The following is a 24,817-nucleotide window of genomic DNA, read 5'->3' as shown; positions in this document are numbered from 1 at the left end:
CAGGCAGCATTAATTGTATCTCACATCAAAAACATCTAATAACAACAGTGTGGGTATAGTCATTTCCTCTGAAGTACTCTGTTTTCAAATGGAGAAGAACTTTCAAAAAAGTTCCTCTATTGTGGTCTCTTTTTTGCTTTAATCTCAGTTCACACTAGTTGACTCTTCCTCATAAGCACTTCCAGGAAGAACTCAGACACCAACCTTCATTGGTGTGTACCAAGTAGCATATGGGGAAATCCTTGATTTCTACCCGGAGTGGGCAGACACTCTAAGGGCACACGTATTTAGGAACCAGAGAAGGTTGTTAACATGATGCAGAGAAGAAGCTGACACATAAAAGACTAGCTTAGAAAAAAAGACTGAGCAACAGATCCTAAAACATGTATATTAAGAGAAACTTTTGTATTCTGGGTTATAATCCTAAGCTTTTAAGACTGATATCAAGAACAATCTGCCCTCCTAAAATTTTTTCTTTATTGACACAATTAAGTCTACACCATAACAATATGGCTATCAGCTAATGTGAGACTTTACATTGCCTTTTCTGATACTTTGCATCTCACTCTGCACTGGTGACATTCTCAAATTAATGGAAAGAGGTCTTCACTTCACGAATTACTGGTTTACATCTGGCATTAGAACTATTTCCCCTAATGTCACTCCTGCAACTTTCATAAGCTCTGAGAAAAAAAGAGTTTCCAAGAAGACACATTAAAAATTTTTAATTGAATCTTAAATTAGCCTATATATTTTAAAATCTAAATTACTAGATAAACTTTGAAGAAATCAATCATACCCCATCTAAAGTCAACTTACTTAATTTAACAAGCGCATTTCTCTTTTCACCATGCTCAACATAACCAAAATTAACTTCCCAACTCTTTAAGCCTTCTTTTTTATCACAACATTTATTTCCACAGCAAAACTGGCCTGCAAATAAAGGAAGGAATATTAGCTATGATGGTTGGTGACAATATTTATCTATACAATCTGGTATTACCTCTGAAATTTACTCAACATACATACATAACATACATGACATACATATATAAATTCCTAACTCTATAAAATAATCATTAAAAAACTGACCACAATAATTGTGGTATGTTCAACAATCAAATCAAATTGCTGAATGAACTGTTTAAAAAAAAAATCAGTTCCAGAATTCTTTACCTGATAGATAGTTGACTATCTATCAAGTTGACTGTTTATATTAAGATACAGATTTTTAGTGACTCCATGTGAGGGAATCTTACACTTTGGAAGATGGAAGTACTAAAAAAGTGTACTCACTAATACCCTAAAAGAATAAGTATATTTTCCAAAGTACATGCACTTATACCTGGGACAATCTTTTTCAATATTTAATAATATTAAAATTGATAAAAATTGAAAATTTTAATACAGCATTTAAGTACCAGCATAAAATGACATTTAAAGCACATTTTAACTAGCATTTTGAGATTAAGTAGAATAAGTAATCAAACCTGATGCTCTAAATTTTAGAATCACTTGACACTAAAATCAACGCCTTATTATCATATCCATTGTATATTAAAACCTTATGCAAAAAAGGACTAATATTGATGATCCAAGAGGGGAAAAAAAAATAAACTACTCAACAATTACTAACTTTAACAGAAAAAGAGAAGATCAAACTTATTTGCACAAACTAAAAAAAAGGATTTATATCTCAATAATTTGCACCAACAGGAACTGACTTTTTTTCATAAAAAAGAAACTGTCAAAATGAATTTTGAAAATTACCAGTTCAAAGGCTGATAACTTTTCTAAATTGGCATTGTTTTACTCATTCCAAATAAATACTTCATTAAATCTGTATGTTTAGCAACGGCTCTACTGTTAAAAAAGCACCAAGATTCAATCACAGCAAATAGCTTTCTTTCCCCTTCTCAATTAAAACTTTTTTCAATTACATCAATTTAGAGAATGTCCATCAATTTTTTTTTTAAAGGCAGCATTACTTACTGTCACTTGAAAATTCCATTCAATAAAAGTATAAAATTTTTAAATTGTGATAGACATTTCAACAGTTCTCACTGTCTTAGGTAAAAGCACAAACTAAAATGTAATGCTAAGAAAAGTTAAAAATAGCTTTAAAATTATTCTTTTTCCGTCTCCTCTATAGTACCTTTAGGGCTGATCATAATTTATGGAAGATGTATATGAGCCACACTGACAGCATAAATGTTTAATCATTTAAAAATGAAACTTTTATTTTCAAAGATTTTTAGAAGTTTTTAGTTTAAAATTATTTCCTTAATGTTCCTATGTAGTTTTCAGAAGCATTAACACTTAAAATGCAATCACCAATAAAGAGCTAATTTTATAGCATGAGATAGTATAGAGATTAACACTTAAATGCAATCACCAATAATACAAAGCTAATTTTATAGCATGAGATAGTATAGAAATATTAAATTTTCAGAAAAATTTTATGAATAGATTACAATGCATAGAAAAAGCATTTACTGATTGTCTACCAAATGCTTGTTCTTTTTCTGTAAGAGTAAATATTTGGGCTCAAACTCAGTGACTCCCTAAGAACTAGCCTGTCTAAAAATTCTATTAGGTTCAAAGTAATATTTAATTTCTATCTGCAAAATGTGGATTTGACTGGAATACAGTAATACCAACACATTATTCCAAAAATTAATAAAGAGAAAAACTCAAGTATTCATCTGTTGATAGTTTCCTTCTTAGGAAACTTTTAACTCTTTGAACATTTTCTACCTATCTGCAATTGAATATCCCAGAAGCAAAAATTGTAAAGGTAAAAAACGTTAAAGCATTATATTTTGAACTTTGTTAGCAATATATCATTAATACACCTTCTCTAATTTTACTTTGTATTTTGTAGATAATCACTTATTGTATACATTAGGAATAATCTTACCTAATGACTTCAATAATATAACAAAATAACCTTATCCTATTAAAAACTAAAATAAAAAAAAAGAATTACCTTTCCCTGAAATTACTTCTTTTTCTATTCGCCACCTAAATCCAAACTGACAGAAAAAAAAAAAATACATTTATGCCAGAGTAAATTTAAACAATATTTAAATTGTAGATAAATCTTAACATGGAGCCAACAATTAACATAATGACACTTACTAATCTAAAAAGTAAACCTAATTCCCATCATGATAGTTTTTTCTCTCCTTATAGGATTCCAGGTACTTAAAAATACATCTGAACAATTAACCAACTTCTCTGTTAAGGAACAATCCTCTTTACTTTTTTTTTTTTTTTTTTTTTAAAGTTTTATTTATTTATTATTTTTGGCTGTGTTGGGTCTTCGTTTCTGTGCGAGGGCTTTCTCTAGTTGCGGCGAGTGGGGGCCACTCTTCATCGCGGTGCGCGGGCCTCTCACTATCGCGGCCTCTCCCGTTGCGGAGCACAGGCTCCAGACGCACAGGCTCAGTAGTTGTGGCTCACGGGTCTAGTTGCTCTGCGGCATGTGGGATCCTCCCAGACCAGGGCTCGAACCCGTGTCCCCTGCATTGGCAGGCAGATTCTCTACCACTGCGCCACCAGGGAAGCCCCACCCTCTTTACTTTTTAAAAAAGTTTATTTATTCATTTTTGGCTGTGTTGGGTCTTCATTGCTGTGTGTGGGCTTTCTCTAGTTGCTGCGAGCAGGGCCTACTCTTCATTGCGGTGCACAGGCTTCTCATTGCAGTGGCTTCTCTTGTTGCAGAGCATAGACTCTAGGTGCATGGGCTTCAGCAGTTGTGGCGTGTGGGCTCAGTAGTTGTGGCGCACAGGCTTAGTTATTCTGTGGCATGTGGGATCTTCCTGGCCCAGGGCTTGAACCTGTGTCCCCTGCATTGGCAGGTGGATTCTTAACCACTGCACCACCAGGGAAGTCCGATCCTCTTTACTTTTAGACTTCTTATTAAAAGTTATAGGTGCCAGGCACAAGGTATGTAAATTAACAAAAAATATATACTGTTCTATGACACTGACAGAAAAAAAAGAAGTTACAGTACAATAAAGAAGCAGTATACTGTAATATGAGAGTACAGTCTTTGGAGTCAGATTGTTTGGGTTTATGTCTTACCTCCATCGCTTGACAGCTATATAATACTGCACAAGTTATTTAATCTATTTATGGCTCAGTTGCCTCATATAGAGGTAACATAAGTACTACTGCTTTGGGTTAAGACGTTTAAATGGAATAATACATATAAAGTACTTATAATAGTATCTGGTGTATAGTACACCAGGGGTTAGCAGATAATGGTCTACAGGCCTGCTGCCTATTTCTATAAATAAAGTTTTAATGGAACACAACCACAACCATTCATTTGTATACGGCTCTTTTCCCACTACAACAGCATAGTAATGAACAGGAAAGAGCAGTGGTACCAGTCTGGAGCCCTAAAGTGGAAAGTTGTTAAATTTCCCTCCTGATTCCTAAGCATAACTTTATAGTTGACCCTTGAACATGGGGTTTAGGGGCACTGACCACTACGCAGCTGAAAATCTGAGCATAAATTTACACTTAGCCCTCCAAATCCAGGGTTCCACATCTGCAAGCTCAACCAACCGCAGACTATGTAGTACTATAGTACGTATTTAGTGAAAGAATCCGCACAGTTCAAACCCATGTTGTTCAAGGGTCAACTGTATTTGCTTTTTGGCTAAAAATGATACAATGTTAAAATGTTTTCTCCACTATCTTATAAGACTCACATTCATATGCTAAATTACTATAATTTTAGTAAATGGTTTAGTTTTCTATTCAATTTACCATACAGTTAAAAGCTCAGCTCTAGAATCATGCTGACCCAATGCAAGCTCTTATTAACTAGCTGTGAGGTTGGGAAAGTTACTTCTCAGTCTATTTCCTTTTTATGAGTAAAATCCTAATCTCATAGGTTGTTGTAATTAAGAAAGATAATTCAGATGAAGCATTCAATGCCTGGTTAACTTTGCTTATTTTTATTTTATTTTTTAATCATCTATTATTTGAATTAGGCAATTTTGTATTTTAAATGCAAATGAGGGCTCAAAATATTTCAAAATATTCTAACTGAAAATAAAATAAAATCCCCCAGTCTAGGAAAAAAAGAAATAAAAAATTCAAAATAACTCTGTATTTAATTCTATTTTTAAGCCCATACATCTATGTGAGGATTGTTTGTCACCTAACAGATGTTGGAATGTCTACTGAAGCACAGTCAAATGTGTACAGCAACAGTTCCCAAACTTTTTCTTTCATTCATTAATCTATTCAACAATTATTAAGCAACTACTTACTGGGCTTGGCACTCTGCTGAGAGTATAAAGTGACTATTAAAATAAGTGTCTGTCACCAAGAAGGTTATAATCTTATGGCGGACAAGAAATGTAACAAACAAGTACAATATGTCCTACTAGTTAAAGACTGCATAGAGGTTTTGCCTCAATATGTTTTTCTATTCTTTCCTGACAAATATTCCTGTTGATATGTTGGATTAAACACTTGAATTACTCAGGGTGTGGTGCTTAGCCTCCTTTTCTTCTCACTCTTCCCTCTAGAACAAGGAGGTCACACATGCAAGCAATAAGAGAGAAGTACCCTGACTTCCTGACAACACAAAGTTCCATGATCATCCACTTGGACTTTTATGTGAAAGGAAAACAAACTTGTAGTTCATTTAAGCCACTGTTATTTGGGACTGCTTGCTGGTCCCTGTAGCTGAATCTTACCCTAACTGATACAATGATCCAACCAAAATTCTCAATGATGAAAGGGAAAAAGCAACAAAGAAGGAAATGGGGGTGTGAAACAAAGGCTGGAATTCACTAAAAATGCCCTAAGTATCTACTATATATATTAGGCACTTAGCTAGGAGCTTGTTAATTAAAAATGAATAAAACACTGTCTTTGTGTAAGTAAAACTATGAGAAAATGCATAGTAGCAAGAAAGTGAACAGCATTACTCTTTCTCCAAAATACTATGCCAAAAAAAACAACCATTATCTTTGCCAAGAAGATCCTCCTGGTATGTGTGGAGCAGGATATGGGAAATCTCTGTACCTTTCCCTCAATTTTGCCGTGAACTTAAAACTGCTCTAAAAAACAGCCTTAAGAAAAAAGATGTCCCTCTCTCCATATTTCCTATTTCTCTAGGATCTATACTCAAAACCTGCAAGTCATATGTGATTTCTTACTTGCACTTACCTTGGTATCTAACTAACTCATCATGTTCTAATAGAAAAACACAACTTGTTTCAAGATTATGCACTTTATTTTATTTATTTAAATTATTTATTATTTATTTTGGGGAAGTCCCTATGCACTATAAAGTATGATTTCCAGTAATATACTGTGTTTTTATAAATGGGGAATATAAATATTTAACTATTATTTATGTCCACTTTCTTCCCTCAACTATAGTTTTTTTTTGAGGGCAGACACCATGCTTTAACCCATAGCACCCAGCCCAGTCCTCTATAAATACTGGAAAACAATCAACAAACGAACCAGGGTTGAAAAAGTTTTGTTATGTGCTCCTTGAAAGACTTATACTTCACCCTCAACTTGCAGTATAATACCTTCAAGTAACTCCAACTGCTGTGGTGCTTTTTGGATTCAATATGGTCAATAACTATTAGAGAGATGAGAGCTAGTTTACAAGAAACTGAGGAAGTTTTGGGGATACACCAAGTGCTGGGGTTTGTAAACAGGGTTATAAAAATGCACACTACTACTATCTATAAGAATATTGTGAAGCAACCCATATATTAAAGGCACTAGTGAAAAATTATTAAACCAATTATGGTTCTGAGATGTAACTATTTAAATGAAAAGAAATCCTTAGGATAAACAAATCTAAGATAGCTTTTTAGGGACTTCCCTGGTGGCGCAGTGGTTAAGAATCCGCCTGCTGATGCAAGGGACACGGGTTTGAGGCCTGGTCTGGGAAGATCCCACATGCCACGGAGCAACTAAGCCCATGTGCACAACTACTGAGCCTGTGCTCTAGAGCCCGAGAGCTGCAACTACTGAAGCCCACGCACCTAGAGCCTGTGCTCCGCAACAAGAGAAGCCACTGCAAGGAGAAGCCTGCACACCGCAACAAAGAGCAGTTCCCGCTCACCGCAACTAGAGAAAGCCTGTGCGCAGCAACGAAGACCCAAAGCAGCCAAAAATAAATAAATTAATTTTTTTAAAAAAAAGCTTTTAAAATAGGTTGTCTTTCTTAATACAATACAAATGCACAGTATCCAAAACATACAGATTTATGCAACATCCCTTCCCCTCCCATTTCAAACTGAGATCATTTGTTTCTGGGTCAATTTATCTATCAGTAGCTAAAAATGTGAAAAATGAGATAGGAATAAAAATCATCCTAGAGGAGGCGATCAAAATGGCAGAGAGACATGGAGCTCACCTCCTCCCACAAATACAACAAAAATACATCTACTCGTAGAACAATTCTCAGAGAATACCTACTGAAAGCTTAAAGATCCTATACAACCAGAGATGCAAGAAAGATCCCCACATAACTGGGGAAGACAAAGGGAACAGGGAGAAGAAGAGGAATTGGGACAAGACCTTCGCCCCTGGTAGGGAGCTGTGAAAAAGGAAAGGTCCCCTCACCCTGGGAACCTCCTTCACCAGCTGGGAGGTCTGCTGGGACAGACAGGGAGCTTCAGAGGCTCGAGAGAAGAGCACGGGAGCTGGCCTGCAGCCCTACAGGGTAAAGAAAGACCAGTATAGATGATCCCCGCCATGTAGCTGCACTTCCTAGCCAGAGACACGTGCCTGAAGTGCACAGCAACTGGGTGGTGAAACTTGGGCTTCAGTGGACAGACTTGGGGAGAGGACTTGGTTTGGCTGCGTGGAGACAGCCTGAAGCGCCAGGAGTGTGGCCTGGGCCAAAACTGGGGGTGTGAACAGGAAAAGAGAGTGGTTCTGCCATAGCAGCCTCATTATCAGCATGCTTGCAATGGGGCATAGCTCCGGCCACTGCGGGTTTTGCAAACTCTGTGGGTGCGCACACGCGGAGGCAGGGCTGAAATCTGAGCCAATTACCGGAGCTCCCACAGTGGGCACACCTTCAGTAGGTTTTCGCATCAGTGGCTTTGTGAGCATGCATACGTGCCTAAGGGACCTCCAAGCCGATTACCGGTGCTCCCACAGAGGAACCAGACACCGAAGGCAGTGCCAACAACAGTGATCTTTGTGGGTGCGTGCACCAGGTGGCAGGCAGCATCAGAGTTGCACGTCCCAGCGGACAGCTACTGGGGAAGAATACACAGCAGCTCCTTTCCCAGAGAGAGTGCTCCAGTCCCACCTACCTCACACTGCAGCTTAGAACCTGACCTGGGGGCTTCTACTCTTACAACTGGGGAGCAGACCCTGCCTCTGACAGGGCTGTGACAACCACAGAGCAAAGAGGAGGCTCTGCCCAACATCCAGTGCAGGCTCTGATCACACCACCACCAAACACACTGCCAGCAAGGGGACAAGGGCCAACACACCCTGAAAAAAGATATGGCAAGAATCCTACCAAAAACAACCCTTGCACCAAGAATACTGAACTCCCACAGTCTACACAGGGTCGCTCTGACATAAAAACAGCCACAGTAGATAACTGTTTCTCCTAAATTCATAGAGTCAAAGAAATATAAGTAAAATGAAAAAACAAAGGAACTATTTCCAATTAAAAGAACAAGAGAAATCCCCTGAAAGAACAATGAAACAGACTTCTCCAGTCTACCAGACCCCAAGCTCAAAAAGGAGGTAATAAAAATGCTGAAGGAATTAAGAAAGACTATTGATAGAAATGCAGATCACCATAACAAGGAACTAGAAACTATAAAGAGGAGCCAATCAAAATTAGACAACCCAATTGCCAAGATGAAAACCAAGCTAAAGGCAATAAATAGCAAACTAAATAAGGTAGAAGAATGAATAAGTGATCTGGAAGACAGAATAATGGAAATCACCCAATCAGAACAGCAGACAGAAAGACAAATGAAAAAAAAAAAAAAAATGAAAGCAACATATGAGATTATGGGATAATATAAAGCATGCCAATTTATGCATAAAAGGAATCCCAGAAGAAGAAAGAGGAAAGGGAATCAAAAATTTATACGAAGGAATTATGGCTGAAAACTTCCCAAACCTAAAGAAGGAAACAGATATCCAGATACAGGAAGCACAGAGGGTCCCAAACAGACCTACTCCAAGACGTCATAATGATAATGGCAAAAGTCACAGAGGATTCTAAAGGCAGCAAGATAAAAACAAAGAGTCAGTTACAAGGGAACCGCCATAAGGGTATCAGTTGATTTCTCTACAGAAACTTTGCATGCCAGAAGGGAGTGGCAAGATACATTTAAAGTCCTGAAAGGGAAAAACCTGCAACCTATGATACCCTACCCAGCAAGATTATCATTAAGCATGGAAGGAGAAAGAATTTCTCAAAGAAAAAAAAAAAGAATACAGCAACACTAAACCTACTCTAAAAGAAATACTAAAAGGTGTTCTCTAAATAGAAAAGAAGCAGGAATCTATAAGAAATGGAAAATCACAATAGGAAAGGTAAATATATAAAAAGATTGAAGACCACTTAAATTAGGCAGTACATAGATTAAAAAAACAATCAAAAAATTTTGTGAAAGCGATTATAATCACAATGAACAGCAAAAAGATAAACATGAAGATGAGAAACAGGGCATCAAAATTGCAAAATGTGGAGGAGGGGAGTAAGAAAATGTAGATCTTTTAGAAAGTGTTTGACCTGATATGACCACCAGTCTAAAGCAAGTAGATAGAGTTATGGGTTAACATACTTGAAAACCAGGGTAACCACAAATCAAAAACATACAACAGATTCACAAAAACCAAAATGAAAGGAACTCAAGCATAATACAAAAGAAAACCATCAAAGCACAAAAGGAAAAACAAAAAGAAGAAGAAAGGAACAAAGAAGAAATACAAAATCAACAGGAAAACAAGGTTTAAAATGGCAATAAATACACTTATCAATAATTACTTTAAGTGTCAATGGACTAAAAACATTGATCAAAAGACACAGAGTGGCAGATTGGATAATAAAACAAGAACCTATAATATGCTGCCTACAGGAGACCCACTTTAGGGCTAAAGACACATATAGATTGAAAGTGAGGAGATGGAAAAAGATATTTCATGCAAATGGAAATGACAGGAAAGCGAGGGTAGCAATACTCATACCAGACTTTAAAACAAAGGCCATAAAGAAAGACGAAGAAGGACACTATATAATGATAAAAGGATCAATACAAGAAGAGGATATCACACTGGTTAACATATACACACTCAATATAGGAGCACCTAGATACATAAAACAAATACTAACAGACATAAAGGGAGAAACTGATGGGAATACAATAATAGTAGGAGACTTTTAACACCTCACTCACATCAATGGACGGATCTTCCAGACAGAAGAGCAATAAGGCAACAGAGATCCCAAATGACACAATAGAACAGTTAGACTTAATTGAAATCTACAGGATACTACAACCAAATAAAGCAGAAAACACATACTTTTCAAGCACACATGGAACATTCTTTAGGATAGACCACATACTAGGACACAAAACAAGGCTCAACAAATTTAAGAGGACAGAAATTATTTCAAGCATCTTTTCTGACCACAACTACATGAAACTAGAAATCAACCACAGAAAGAGAAACGAGGAAAAAAACTATTACATGGAGACGAAACAACATGCTACTAAAAACCAATGGGCCAACAATGAAATCAAAGAGGAAATAAAAAATATCTTGAGACAACAACAATGAAAACACAACCATACAAAATCTACGGGATGCAGCAAAAGCAGTCCTTAGAGGGAAGTTCATGGTGATACAGGCCTTCCTCAAAAAACAAGAAAACTCACAAATAAACAACCTAACCTACCACCTAAAAGAATTAGAAAAAGAAGAGCAAATAAAACCTAAAGTCATCAGAAGGAAGGAAATAATAAAGATCAGAGAAGAAATAAATGAAATAAAGATTAAAAAACAACAGAAAAATCAATAATACCAAGAGCTGGTTTTTTGAACAGATAAACAAAATCAACAAACTTCTGGCCAGGCTCACCAAGAAGAAAAGAGAGGACCCAAATAAATAAAATAAGAAATGAAAGGGAGAAATAATAACCGACACTACAGAAATAAAAAAAATCATAAGAAGACATTATGAACAGTTATATGCCAACAAAATGGACTACTTAGAAGAAATGGACAAGTTTCTAGAAATAGCCTGTAAAAACTGAATCAAGAAGAAACAGATGATTTGAACAGATCTATCACTAGAAGTGAAATAGAACCTGTAATTTAAAAAATTCCCTGCAAACAAAAGTCCAGGACTGGATGGCTTCATTGGGGAATTGCACCAAACATACCGAGAAGAACTCATACTGATCCTTCTCAAACTCTCCCAAAAGACTGAAGAGGAGGAAACACTCCCAAAGCCATCCTATGAAGCCACCTACCACACTGACACCAAAACCAGACAAAGACACTAACAAAAAAGAAAATTACAGGACAATATCTTTGATGAATATAGATGCAAAAATCCTCAACAAATATTAGCAAACTGAATCCAACAATCCATAAAAAGGTCATACACCATAATTAAGTTGGGTTCATTCCAGGGTCAAAAGAATAGTTCAACATATGCAAATCAATCAATCTGATATATCACATCAACAAAAAACAAAAACCACATGATCATCTCAATAGATGCAGAAAAAGCATTTGATACAATTCAATATCCATTCATGATTAAAATCTCTCACCAAAGTGGGTATAGAGGGAACATATCTCAACATAATAAAAGCCATTTATGACAAACACATAGCCAACATAATACTAAATGGTGAAAAGCTGAAAGCCCTCCTGCTAAAATCTGGAACAAAACAAGGATGTCCACTCTCACCACTTCTACTCAACACAGTATTGGAATTCCTAGCCACAGCAGTCAGATGAGAAAAAATAAAAGGTATCCAAATTGGAAGGGAAAAGTTAAAATTGTCATTATGTGCAGATTACATGACACCCTATAGAGAAAACCCTAAAGACTCTGCACAAAAACTACTAGAACTGATAAATGAATTCAGCAAGGTAGCAGAATACAACATTAATATACAGAAATCTGCTGTATTTCTTCATACTAACAATGAAATATCAGAAAGAGAAAGTAAAATAAATTCCCATTTAAAATCACATCCAAAAAAAAGAAAAATATCTAGGAATAAACCTAATCAAGGAGGTGAAAGACTTATATGCTGAGAACTATAAAACATTGATAAAGGAAACAGAAGATGATTCAATGAAATCGGAGGATAGCCCATGCTCTTGCACTGGAAGACTTAATATAGTTAAAATGGCCATACTACCCAAAGCAATCTACAGATTAATGTGATCCCTATCAAATAACCCATGACATTTTTCACAGAACTAGAATAAATAATCCTAAAATTTATATGTAATCACAAAAGACCCAGAATTGCCAAAGTAATCCTGAGGAAAAAGAACAAAGCTGGAGGCATAACCCTTCCAGACTTCAGAAAATACTATAAAGCCACAGCAATCAAAACAGCATGGTTCTGGCACAAAACAGACATACAGATCAATGGAACAGAACAGAGAGCCCAGAGATAAACCCACACACTATGGTCAATTAATCTTCGACAAAGGAGGTAAGAATATACAATGGAGAAAAGACAGTCTCTTTAACAAGTGGTATTGGGAAAGCTGGACAGCCACATGTAAATCAATGAAGTTAGAACACACTCTTAACACCATACACAAAAATAAACTAAAAATGGCTTAAAGACTTTAATATAAGACATGACACCATAAAACTCCTTGAAGAGAACATGGGCAAAACGTTCTCTGACATAAATCGTAGCAATATTTTCTTAGGTCAGTCTCACAAGGCAAAAGAAATAAAAGCAAAAATAAACAAATGGGACCTAATGAAACTTAAAAGCTTTTGCATAGCAAAGGAAACCATAAACAAAATGAAAAGACAACCTATGGAATGGGAGAAAATATTTGCAAATTATGAGACCAACAAGGGCTTAATTTCCAAAATATACAAACAGCTCACACAGCTCAATATAAAAAAACCCAAAAAACTCAATCAAAAAATGGGCAGAAGACCTAAATAGACATTTCTCCAAAGTAGACATCCAGATGGCCAACAGGCATATGAAAAGATGCTCAACATTGCTAGTTATTAGAGATATGCAAATCAAAACTACAATGAGGTATCACCTCACACCAGTCAGAATGGCTATCATCAAAAAGTATACAAATAATAAATGCTGGAGAAGGTGTGGAGAAAAGGGAACCCTCCTACACTGTTGTTGGGAATGTAAATTGGTGCAGTCACTGTGGGAAAACAGTATGGAGTATGGAGGTTCCTTAAAAAACTAAAAATAAAGTTACTGTATGATCCAGCAATCCCACTCCTGGGCATGTATCTGGAAAAGACGACAACTCTAATTCAAAAAAGATACACACACCCCAACGTTCACAGCAGCACTATTTACAACAGCCAAGACATGGAAGCAACCTAAATGTCCATCGACAGATGAATGGATAAAGAAGATGTGGTATATATATACAACGGAATATTACTTAGCCATAAAAAAGAATGAAATAATGCCATTTGCAGCAACATGGATGGACCTAGAAATGATCATACTAAGTAAAATAGACAGAGAAAGACAAGTACTATATGATATCACTTATAGGCGGATATCTAAAAATAGTACAAATGAACTTATTTATAAAACAGAAACAGACTCACAGACACAGAAAACAAATGTATGGTTACCAAAGGGGAATATGGGGGGAGGGATAAATTATGAGTATGAGATTACAGATACGCAATACCATATACAATATAAACAACAAGGATTTACTGGGTAGCACAGGGAACTATATTTAATATCTTGTAATAACCTATGATGGAAAAGAATCGAAAAAAGGGAAAAAATATATATAACCAAATCACTTTGCTATACACCTGAAACACAATATTGTAAATCAACTCTACTTCTATTTTTTTTAAATCACTTTAATATTAACGAAAATAGGACTTCCCTGGTGGCGCAGTGGTTAAGAATCTGCCTGCCAATGCAGGGGACATGGGTTCGATCCCTAGTCCAGGAAGATCCCACATGCTGCGGAGCAACTAAGCCCATGCGCCACAACTACCGAGCCTGCGCTCTAGAGCCCGTGCGCCACAACTACTGAGCCCGCATGCCACAACTACTGAAGCCCACGCACCCTAGAGCTTGCACGCCGCAACTACTGAGCTCACGCACTGCAACTACTGAAGCCCATGTGCTCTAGGGCCCATGTGCCGCAACTACTGAGCCTGCGTGCTGCAACTACTGAAGCCCATGCGCCTAGAGCCCATGCTCTGCAACAAGAGAAGCCACCGCAATGAGAAGCCTGTGCACCGCAACGAGGAGTAGCCCCCACTCGCCACAACTAGAGAAAGCCTGCATGCAGCAACGAAGACCCAATGCAGCCAAAAATAAATAAAATTAATTAAAAAAAAAATTAACTAAAGTAAGATGTAAAGCGGGAAGGGAAATTTGCCATTACTAATTGGCACTGATAAGAGCTAATTTTACTAGAATAGACATTTACATAACAGAAGATGTGCATCTGCCTCTTTATATGGTACTCCATTTGAAAAAAGAAGCCTATCAATTTCAAACATCATTTGTGAAAGAAGACATCATTCAAAGGGTCAAATCATAACCACTAGAGGCTCTGGATTAGAGTCAGGATAAAACAAGATTCAGTAGCCACCTGTGTTTCATTTTAGACTTTTCATGTCTCATCTCACAAAGAGGCACCTTTGACTTCGGGGCCCTTTGTAAATTCCACAGCTATCGAGGTTAAATGGTCCAATTGATACTTCATAGATGGAGGACAACTTAGAATTGAATTAGCATCTCAAAAGAATAATACAGGGCACAATAGTATATTAAAAAGTAATACTGTATGTGAATAAGAACCTTCTTCTATAAATATTTGGAAGGCATACCTTATTTTCTTTGTATCTGGTGAGATCTGCTACGCAGTATTCCTTGAATAATTTATCATAGTATTTCTTTGCAAGTCTCTTCTCCCTAGATTCATTAAAAAAATATAAATCTTACACATTTAGAAATTCAACCATTGTTTGCTACTTGGAGGCAATGTCAAATAAATAACGCATATGATATAAACATTAATGTTTTAAAAGACGTCTATTACTTACATGTGCATAGAATATCTGAATATTAACTATTAATAGTGGGTCTCTAGGGAGGGAAGCTGGAAGACTAATAGTCAAAGATGAGAAGGAGACTGACTCTTCACTTCTTACCCTCTGTAATGTTTGAATTTTTAAAACCATTTTCAGGTTTTACGTTTTCCCAAAATATTTTTAAAATTTAAAAAGAAGCGTACTATAAGACAACAAATAATACTGTAAAAATTTTATAAATTATTTTTTAAAGACAAAGTCAAGCAATGAGAAGTCAGTTAAAATTGTTAAAAATTACCAAAAGAATCAAACCAGATTCAATAATCTGAGGCACAGTTTTATGTTCTCAATTCAGAACTGTTCCATGCAGGGGCCAAATGCTTTGGACAGGCGACAAAACAAGAAAACACTCAGGGAGCAGGAGAGACAGGACTATAGCATTTGATGCATTATGTCTCACATGTGTACAATTACCAATTCATGTCCATTTCATCCTCCTCATTCCATAGGAATCTGTGATTTTCTCGTATAACATCCATGTCTATCTTGTCATTTTCCCTGAAAAATAAAACAATTTCAAATTCAATATGAAAACAAAATTAGTCAAATTTAAGTTAAACAGTGTGTGAGATTTTTGAGCACCTGAGTAAAAATAAGATACACAAAGATAGTTTTATATGTATGTATGTATGTATATTTATAAGAAGTATTTCAGTATTTTCAAAAGGCAGTTATAAACAGTGCTGCTACAGAAACAAATAGATAAGGAATCCACCCATCTCTAGCGCTGGTTCAATTATACAAAGGGTGCTAAATTACCAAAACTAGGATGAGAAATCTGAATAAACACTAAATGGATAAGGAAGATGAATGAAAATAAGTTTCAGAATCTAAAATAAGTAACACCATCCTATTGTGATCTAATTTTAAAAATATATAAAGAATTTTTCCACACCTCATTTTACTACAGCTTCCTAGGAAGACTGAGTAAGGAAGGAAGAGAACTGAAGGAGATGATTTTTCAAGATGATAACAGGTTGGGGACAGAACAAGGGATTGTTGAGAAATACAGGTTAAATTCAGAGGAGAGCTAAGTTTGGGGCTGATGAGCTGGTATAAAGTTTTTCAGGGCACTATCAACTCGGAAAATCGTTAAGTAAAGAGAAAAAAACCCACACAAAACCAAGAGGCTCTGACAGAAGAGCCTCAGATATAAGAAGGAATTTCATGTGTGGGAAATAATTAGAGTGAGGTCTCTTGTTTGCCCTATCTTTTAAAAAGCAATCCCAAACCTGAGGTCTAAAAAGTTCATTATTTCAAAGATCCTTGTGGGGGAAAAAAAAAAAAATCACTGCATAATCAGGCACGTGAGTGTTCCTCACATGATCCTGTTATTGCCAGGATCAGCAGGCTGCCTGAGGCCTGTTGCCAGAGAAATGGGTTCATGATGAGTTGCTTAGCTAGAAGCTTCGAATGGCCTCTCCACCTTATAACAACAAAACTGGAATGGAAAGCAGGAGAAAATGACAGAATCAGAATATATAGTAGCTGGGAGTCTTCAAGGACACCCACACCTACCTCCCATTATGTAAAATAAACTTTATGACACTTACCCCAATCGCCTGAAGTCTTCTTTTTTGCCACCATAGTATAAAATATAGTCATTTACAAACTTTGCATGCCTTTGATACTGAAATGCAAAAAATTAAGGATTTTACTTGTTCAGGAGTAGTTGAGTGTCAATGACATATTAGTGAGTAGGGAAAAAAAAAAGCATAGTATGAGTCTATTTAGTTTTTTAAAAATACACAAATATATACTATACATGCTTATAAATTAAAAAAAGATCTAAAAAGGTAAATATTAAACTGTTAAGAGTGAACACGGTACAGTAGAGGGGCTTTCACTTTCTAATGAATACTCTATATTGTTTTGAACATCTTCAAGCAATAACTCTCTGGGGAGAAGGACAGCTTCCTATATACAGCCTCACACCACCACTCATTTTAATCATCAAAATATGAAAAACAAATTATAGTTTCTAAAGTTAAAGGTGAGGAGTAGAATTTTTCTTCATTATAAAATATAATTTAGCTATTTCAGTAACAGTAAAGCCTCCAAAATAGAAGATGTAACTTTTATTAAATTAAATCCTAACATGAGGCTTTCAAAAAGAAGTAAATGTAAGAGATCACGTTATTTTTTTATACTCTCTTTTAATATTCAAAGAAACTACAGTCATGTTTATTTTCAGTGCAATACAACAAGACAGATGAGCATTTTACTTGTTTTAAAAAGCTCCATGGTACTCTCTCTAGAGCTGAACACACACATAACAGAACTGACATAATATTGTCTGTGACTACAGCCTATTATATTAAAGACAAACAGTTATTTAATTGATCACAATGTGTTCTAAGAGAATAGCGAATCAAAACATAATTCTGAAACGAGCAACAAAGCAATTAACATTTCAGAAAAGACAAAAGAGAAAAGCCAGATACCCAGAGATCTGGGTTCTAGCTCTTGGTCTATCACAAACTGGTCATGTGACACTGGCAAGTCACTTAAATCTTTCAAGAGCTCAAGTCAGCAAACTTTTCCCGTAAATAGTAAATATGCAGGCCATACGGTCTCTGTTAAAACTACTCAACTCTGCCACTTTAGCATGAAAGTAGGCACAGATAACACCTAAACGAATGAGCACAGCTGTGTTCCAATAAAACTTTTATTTACAAAAACAGGTGGTAGGTGGGACTTTGCTTCCTGGAAGATGGAGCAAAGATGTACAGTTGATCCCTGAACAGGGTGGACAGAACACCCACCCTCCTCATTGTCCAAAACCTGCACATAATGTATAATCAGCCCTCTGCATCTGTAGATTCAACCAACTGCAGATCGTTAGTACTACAGTAAAATAAATACCCATATTTACACAAGTAATACAGTAAAATAAAAATCCTTGTATAAGTGGACCCTCACAGTTCAAACCCTGTGTTGTTCAAGGGTCAACTGCACTTCTCCCTATTCCTCCCACTGAGAACTAAAAACCTTGGAAATTATATATAAAACAAATATAAGAAGACTCTGAAAGGTAGAGAGAAGAAAGCAGACCAGCTATGGACCTCAGGACCCATGGTATGACATGGTGCTGAGTTCCCCAGGTTTTCTTTTTGCTTAATAAATGCCAGACTTGGAGGTGAAGAAGTTGGATAGCTGGAAATACCAACAAGCAGAGACAAAAGAAGTCCCAACAAAAGTCTGTTCCCTCTAACAAAATAATCAGGAGAGAGGCAGCCTAACAGGAAAGATAACTTTTAGGCAGTAACTACTCTATTCCAGTCAAACACTCCAGAAAATCTATGGCCCCACCTCCAGCCATGCAAGAAAAGGGGATCTAGACTTTCACCCTCACCAGGCTGTAACTAGATGCCGTAACACCCCCAACTGAGTGGTGTAATAGAAGGAGGAGTAGATGTTGAAATGCTAAAGGAGCAGCAGCAGATGAGATCCATGGGAAAGCTAAGCTATTGGGTTAGGAGATAAGAGGAATAAATAAATTGGTGACAAGAGAACTTCTATAACTTAAAGGATCAGGAACAATAAAGTGAAAGTGGTGACCACAGGATAGTGGGTATATCTAATTGACATCGTCTCCTTCTCCCTATCCTGACCACAGTAATAAACACCCAGAAATACTTTCACTCTCCAATATTCCCAACAGTAATATGGATGGCCAGTGGTAGCGGCTTGTGTAATAAGCCACAGTCTTACCAAAAAATTGAGCTGAGAGATGGCTATCACAGGGAAACAAGGTATAACTTAAAGACAGCCCCAATTCATGCCTGAAAGCTGAAGCCACAGCAGGCCTGAGACAGTCCACAAACAGACCTATTATTTTTTTTTCATTTTTATTTTTTCTAACATCTTTACTGGAATATAATTGCTTTACAATGTTCTGTTAGTTTCTGCTGTATAACAAAGTGAATAAGCTATATGTATACATATATCCCCATATCCCCTCCCTCTTGCATCTCCCTCCCACCCTCCCTATCCCACCCCTCTAGGTGGTCACAAAGCACCAAGCTGGTCTCCCTGTGCTATGCAGCTGCTTCTCACTAGCTATCTATTTTACATTTGGTAGTGTATATATGTCCATGCCACTCTCTCTTTGTCCCAGCTTACCCTTCCCCCACCCCGTGTCCTCAAGTCCATTCTCTAGTCTGTGTCTTTATTCCTGTCCTGCCCCTACATTCATCAGAACCAATTTTTTTTTTTTTTTTAGATTCCATATACATGTGTTAGCATACGGTATTTGTTTTTCTCTTTCTCACTTACTTCACTCTGTATGACAGACTCTAGGTCCATCCACCTCACTACAAATAACTCAATTTCGTTTCTTTTTATGGCTGAGTAATATTCCATTGTATATATGGGCCACATCTTCTTTATCCATTCATCTGTCAATGGACACTTAGGTTGCTTCCATGTCCTGGTTATTGTAAACAGTGCTGCAATGAACATTGTGGTACATGACTCTTTTTGAATTATGGTTTTGTCAGGGCATATGCCCAGGAGTGGGATTGCTGGGTCGTATGGTAGTTCTATTTTTAGTTTTTTAAGGAACCTCCATGGTGGCTGTATTAATTTACATTCCCACCAACAGTGCAAGAGGGTTCCCTTTTCGCCACACCCTCTCCAGCATTTATTGTTTGTAGATTTTTTGATGATGGCCATTCTGACCAGTGCGAGGTGATACCTCATTGTGGTTTTGATTTGCATTTCTCTAATGATCAAACAGACCTATTATTAAACACAGTTTTACCAAGACATTAAATAGCCAAGAACCAGGTAGGAAAAGAGTAAGAGTTAAAATGAGACTGAAGATAATGGTATAAAAATGAGAAATGTTGACAGCTTGACAAAAATCGATTGGAAAAAATATCTGCAAGTACATGGACTTTGTAAACCTATTTATAGAAGATTAGTAATATGTTTTTTATTATTTTTTGCCTCTAAATCTTTCTTATATATTAGTAAAAGAGAATTGTACTCAGAAGTATAAATGGCAAAATTCCATATCAATAAACACTTATCTTTAAATATAAAATTTATGTCTCTCTGACTTCACAAGATTTTATGAAATAAAATAGATTTAAAAAATTGTATTAGTCACAAAATCTAGAAATATAAAAGGATACAGCATCCATAGCTATGAGATGAAACCTTCTATTTCTTGCTTCTTCCCTGTTAAGAAAAATTTTATTTTAAGCAAATTCAAATGTCTATATTTAATTAATATAATCAAATCACCAACATCTCAAACCAAAAAAAAGTAATGTACATTGAAGTACCATACCTATCCAGCAATTCTGCTGCAACTTGTTTATGGACCACCTTTCCATGTTTTTCCTTCTGAAATGGCTTTTTGAGCAGTAAATCATCTTCAACTGTCCTGGTTTGTTAAGAAGAAAAATTATTAGAAGAGTTCATTTTTCTCAGAGTGTTTCCTATTTCTTTATTATTTTCATAATTGGAACATGTTTTAAAGAATTCAACTCTTAAAGACTCACTGATCTTTAATGAGATATTTTACATCTCCTTTAATAGCTTAATTAATATCTTAACTTTATTTAATACCTATAAAATGGAGAAGACGAGACTAACAAATGCATGGGTTCTGGTGTCACACCATCTGGGGTCCTTGGTTCAAATTTTGGCTCTGTCATTCATTATCTTAATCTTAAATTACTTAATCTTTTTGTGCCACAATTTCCTTGTTTGTAAAGTAGAGATAACAAAGTTTTCAGTAACTGATAACATGGAAAAAGAAGGGCTGATTATAGATGATATATAGACTATAGGTGATCAGACCTAGTTACGTAAATAGATATAATCCTAGAGCACACAAGACTATCCAACTAGATTGGCTCAAATTCTATTCTTACAAAGTAATATTTTTGAATGAAAAACCTTGAAAATGTAAAGCATTTTAATTTCATTTCATTACATAAAAATGTAATTTATTATATAATTATTTCTATTCTTTTGGTTATCCATAAAGACTGAGTACCCAACAAAAATGTTCAGTCCCAATTAGTATGCTTATATATTGTTTTCAGTGTCAAATAATAAACCAACTTTTATAAGTTTGGTTAACATGAATCAGTCAACCACTCCTAAGTTAATGGATAAAATCAAGTTTCTAAGCACTGAAGGCTGAAAACAATGCCCCTCCCTAAACACAGCCACTCCACCAAGATATGGCCTCCTTGTAAGGCTCAGGCTTCATCTGCTAAGAGTTCTTACCTCTTCCATTCAATAAAGACTTCCATGAACTCCTTCCTCTGGCCACTTAGTCTCCTTATTCACAAAATCCTAAGAATTGTGCTGCATCACAATCTCATCCTCCACAGTAACCTCATTTTGAAGTCAAGTACTAGCAAAGGGACAACCAACCAAGCCCCTTCTTAGCTATGACAGTTGCAAGTAGAGTCCTTGACAGTTGAATGAAAAATAGATGCAACAGAGAAATCTAAGAGCTTTAACTGATTTCCTTTTTTTCCTTATGCTTCCCTTTCCATAAATCCCTTCACAGCATAAACATTACTTTCTTATCTTTTACATAACTGTTCTCAAATTTTTGAGTCAATTCATTATAGTTTAATAAACAAAAATTCATTCAGTAGAGCATCGTTGTCTTCACATGTAAACACAATCCAAAAACTTTAAATATTATTTATACCTCATCTCAATTTAGAAAGGATCGGAAACATAGATCAATAAAAAATTACTTACTTTTTTTTCCTTTTGCTAGATTCTCCACAGTGTTCATCATCACTAAAATCAGAGTCATAGCCTCCATGACCATGCATCTGTAAAGAAGTACAGTCAGTTACTTAGAACCTAAATTGCCCATAGTTCAGGAAAGAGAATAGTTCAAAAATAAGTTATCTTTAAAAGCCACAACAGCTTTAAAGGATTGTGGTGGGCATATCAGGGGTTATCTAGCCATCTAAAACTTTTAATCACTTTGAAGTAACAAACTTACCCTTCAGAAAATGAATCAATGTTTTTCACTTTAATTACCAACAAGGGAGATTACTCTTTGACCTTTCCATTTAAAACCAGGTCTAGAAGCTGCCATGTCATTGCATACAAGGTTCAGCAATGCTTTACTTTTATTTGATTCAGAGTAATAATGGTTGCTGGTATTTATCAACTTTGTTCCAGACATTATGCTAGGTTCTTTACAAACACTGCTTCTAATTCTGCAAGTTAGGAACTATTACCTTCATTTTCAAGATGAAGAAATCAAGGACAAAGTAAATCAATTATACAGAGCAAATATGTAGCTAAGCAGATCTGCTTGATTCTTAAGCCCATGATCTCAACTACTACAAACTGACTCTCTGGAATATGCTAACATTTTGATTACTGTATTGCATTAGACTTAATGGATTTGTGAACAGTACACGATCAATTGATAAAAATTTTCCTATCTTCTTTCAACATACGTGAAGATTTCCTTTTTCTTTGAAACAGATTCTTCAAGGTAAACCACCTTGTCCTTTGTTCTAGATAACTTTATCTTGTTTCTATTCATTTTTAAATCAAAATTCTTAGAAATACTGAAAGATCTCAATTGTCACTCAGTTGTGTTAGAAAGCAGCTCCTGGTTTCAGCATTACCTAGAATTTGGGATATACATTCATGGCAGATGGATGGATTATTTGACTATTATCTGCTAAGTAAGGTGGCTACATCAAACAATCTTTAAATCCTGAGTCTGTGATCTTCATAATTCCATTTTCAAACTTACGTGTATGGGTGTATATCTCTCTTCCCTGCCCCACAGAATTCGAGAGAGGCCGGCCCAGGCCAAGGCTGAGGCGAAGGTTTAGGCCACTTTCAACTCTACCCTCACTAAGACACACCTGGATCTCACACCTTTTTACCATGTCAACTCCTTGCTTCCGCTGTTTTATCACATCTGTTCAAACCATACCAGCCTCTCACTCCTTGTCTTATGTCCTCACTTTCTTCACATCCTGATGGGGGACAACCATTGTGGGGAGCTTAGAGATAAGCTCTGGGGTCAGCCTGCCAGAATGCAAATCCTGGCTCTGCATTAAAGACGTTTCATGTCTTTCTTTGGGCACGCTCCTTAACCTCTAGGAGCCTGTTTCCCCCTCCAAAAAGGGAGGCTAATGAAAGTACCGGTATCACAGAACTGGGCATTAAATGAGTTACCGCATATAAAGAGTTTTAGAACAACATCTGGTACAGTAAAACCCTCCCAATTTTAACTACTACTACCATCATGATGTTCCTACACCCTGGGACACCACCTCCTACCCTTGTTCCCCCTGTCTCGTTTGTTTCTCATCCATCCCATACCCATCTGAACTCAGTACTTGCATTAAAAAGTTCTCACTCACTTCAGGCTACGAATCAACTGACAAGAACCAAGAGAAATTCGAGAAGGGAGACGCGGGGTGTCTTCTGAATCTGCCATAAAAAAAATAATAATAATAATAATCAACTAGTAGCATATGAGGAACAAGTTTCGAGATCCTTCTCCCCGACCCCAAACACTCATGGCCCTCTCACACACCCCTTCCCCTCCTCTGCCAAGTGCTCCCGCTGAGTCGTTGTTCCCTCCTCTGCCCGCGTCTGCAGCGACGACGCACGGCCTGAACGAGCCGCTGCGGCACCAGACCCGTCGCCCCGGCTGCGTAGCCTCGCCACTGTCGCCACCACTGCCAGAGCCACAACGGCCGCCGCCGCCGCACGCTCCCCGCCTCTCCCTACGGGTCCCAGCTGGGCGCTGCTTCCGGTCCGGCTCGGCCGCGCGTCTCACTTAAATGACACCGTTCCCGGGCGCGCCGACTTTGTGTTACAGCCAAAACAGCCCCGGGAAACAAAGGCCGAGGGAGAACAGGGCCGGGAGGGAAGGTGGAGGCTCCCAGCTTTCCCGAAGTCGCCGCGCTCGGTTTTTTCCTGGGCCTTCTTCCATTACCCTCTGGAAAGCCCAACATCTAATCTCGTGTGGCACAGCTCATACTAAGCCCACGCCCCTCGTTTGAAAATTTATTTCGTTTTAGAAAAAACCCTGCCTGAATATCACTTGCCGTCCTCTTTCTAGTAACCTTAGAAACGCCTCCTCGGAGCAACGTCGCTGAGCGTCTCAGTCTCCGATCTGCCTCTCCTCCCTCTGCCCCCCTCCCCCCAATAAAACAGTTCTCATAATTAGAACAAAAATAGCTTTCCATCGCTTCACCACCCACACAGTAGATGCCATTCCAAATGCAGTGCTGGTGGCAGAGGAGCTCATCGAAGATGCGAGGAGAGGCTGAAGAAGGAATAGGGGCGATTTCACAGGGTCGCGAATCCTCTGCAGACAAGTGACTTGGCACAGGTGAAAAGAGATCCACAATAGTTACTAAAAAAAAAAAAGAAAGAAAGAAAAGAAAAAGAAGGAAAGAAAAGAAAAAAAATGCAGGCAGGAAAAGTTAA

General features: G+C 37.0%; 2 protein-coding genes across 4 annotated transcripts in view; both read right to left on the bottom strand.

Annotated features, from left to right (window-relative positions):
- The window catches only part of LOC133094435 (protein FRA10AC1), a 40,007-nt gene extending 15,883 nt beyond the window's left edge, over window positions 1–24,124 (bottom strand). The window contains exons 1-10 of one of the 3 annotated variants that reach the window (XM_061194995.1): window positions 23,916–24,124; window positions 23,740–23,809; window positions 22,097–22,173; window positions 20,658–20,753; window positions 20,500–20,545; window positions 16,912–16,988; window positions 15,773–15,856; window positions 15,095–15,179; window positions 2,990–3,035; window positions 820–933 (exon numbers count right to left, since the gene is read on the bottom strand). In XM_061194995.1, coding sequence (XP_061050978.1) covers window positions 820–933; window positions 2,990–3,035; window positions 15,095–15,179; window positions 15,773–15,856; window positions 16,912–16,988; window positions 20,500–20,545; window positions 20,658–20,753; window positions 22,097–22,173 — 625 coding nt within the window. In that variant the 5' untranslated portion in view covers window positions 23,740–23,809; window positions 23,916–24,124. Of the gene's footprint in view, window positions 1–819; window positions 934–2,989; window positions 3,036–15,094; window positions 15,180–15,772; window positions 15,857–16,911; window positions 16,989–20,499; window positions 20,546–20,657; window positions 20,754–22,096; window positions 22,174–23,120; window positions 23,337–23,739; window positions 23,810–23,915 lie in introns of those variants that run through there. The other 2 variants (XM_061195000.1, XM_061195010.1) reach the window with 2 other exon arrangements.
- MYOF (myoferlin) overlaps window positions 1–24,817 on the bottom strand; it is a 586,741-nt gene that overhangs the window by 330,339 nt on the left and 231,585 nt on the right. The gene's annotated exons all lie outside the window — the stretch shown is intronic.

The sequence above is a fragment of the Eubalaena glacialis genome, chromosome 1, assembly GCF_028564815.1.
Source record: "Eubalaena glacialis isolate mEubGla1 chromosome 1, mEubGla1.1.hap2.+ XY, whole genome shotgun sequence".
In the NCBI taxonomy this organism is placed as follows: Eukaryota; Metazoa; Chordata; class Mammalia; order Artiodactyla; family Balaenidae; genus Eubalaena; species Eubalaena glacialis.
The sequence above is the reverse complement of the archived record's forward strand: the minus strand, read 5'-3'. Positions and strand labels throughout refer to the sequence as shown.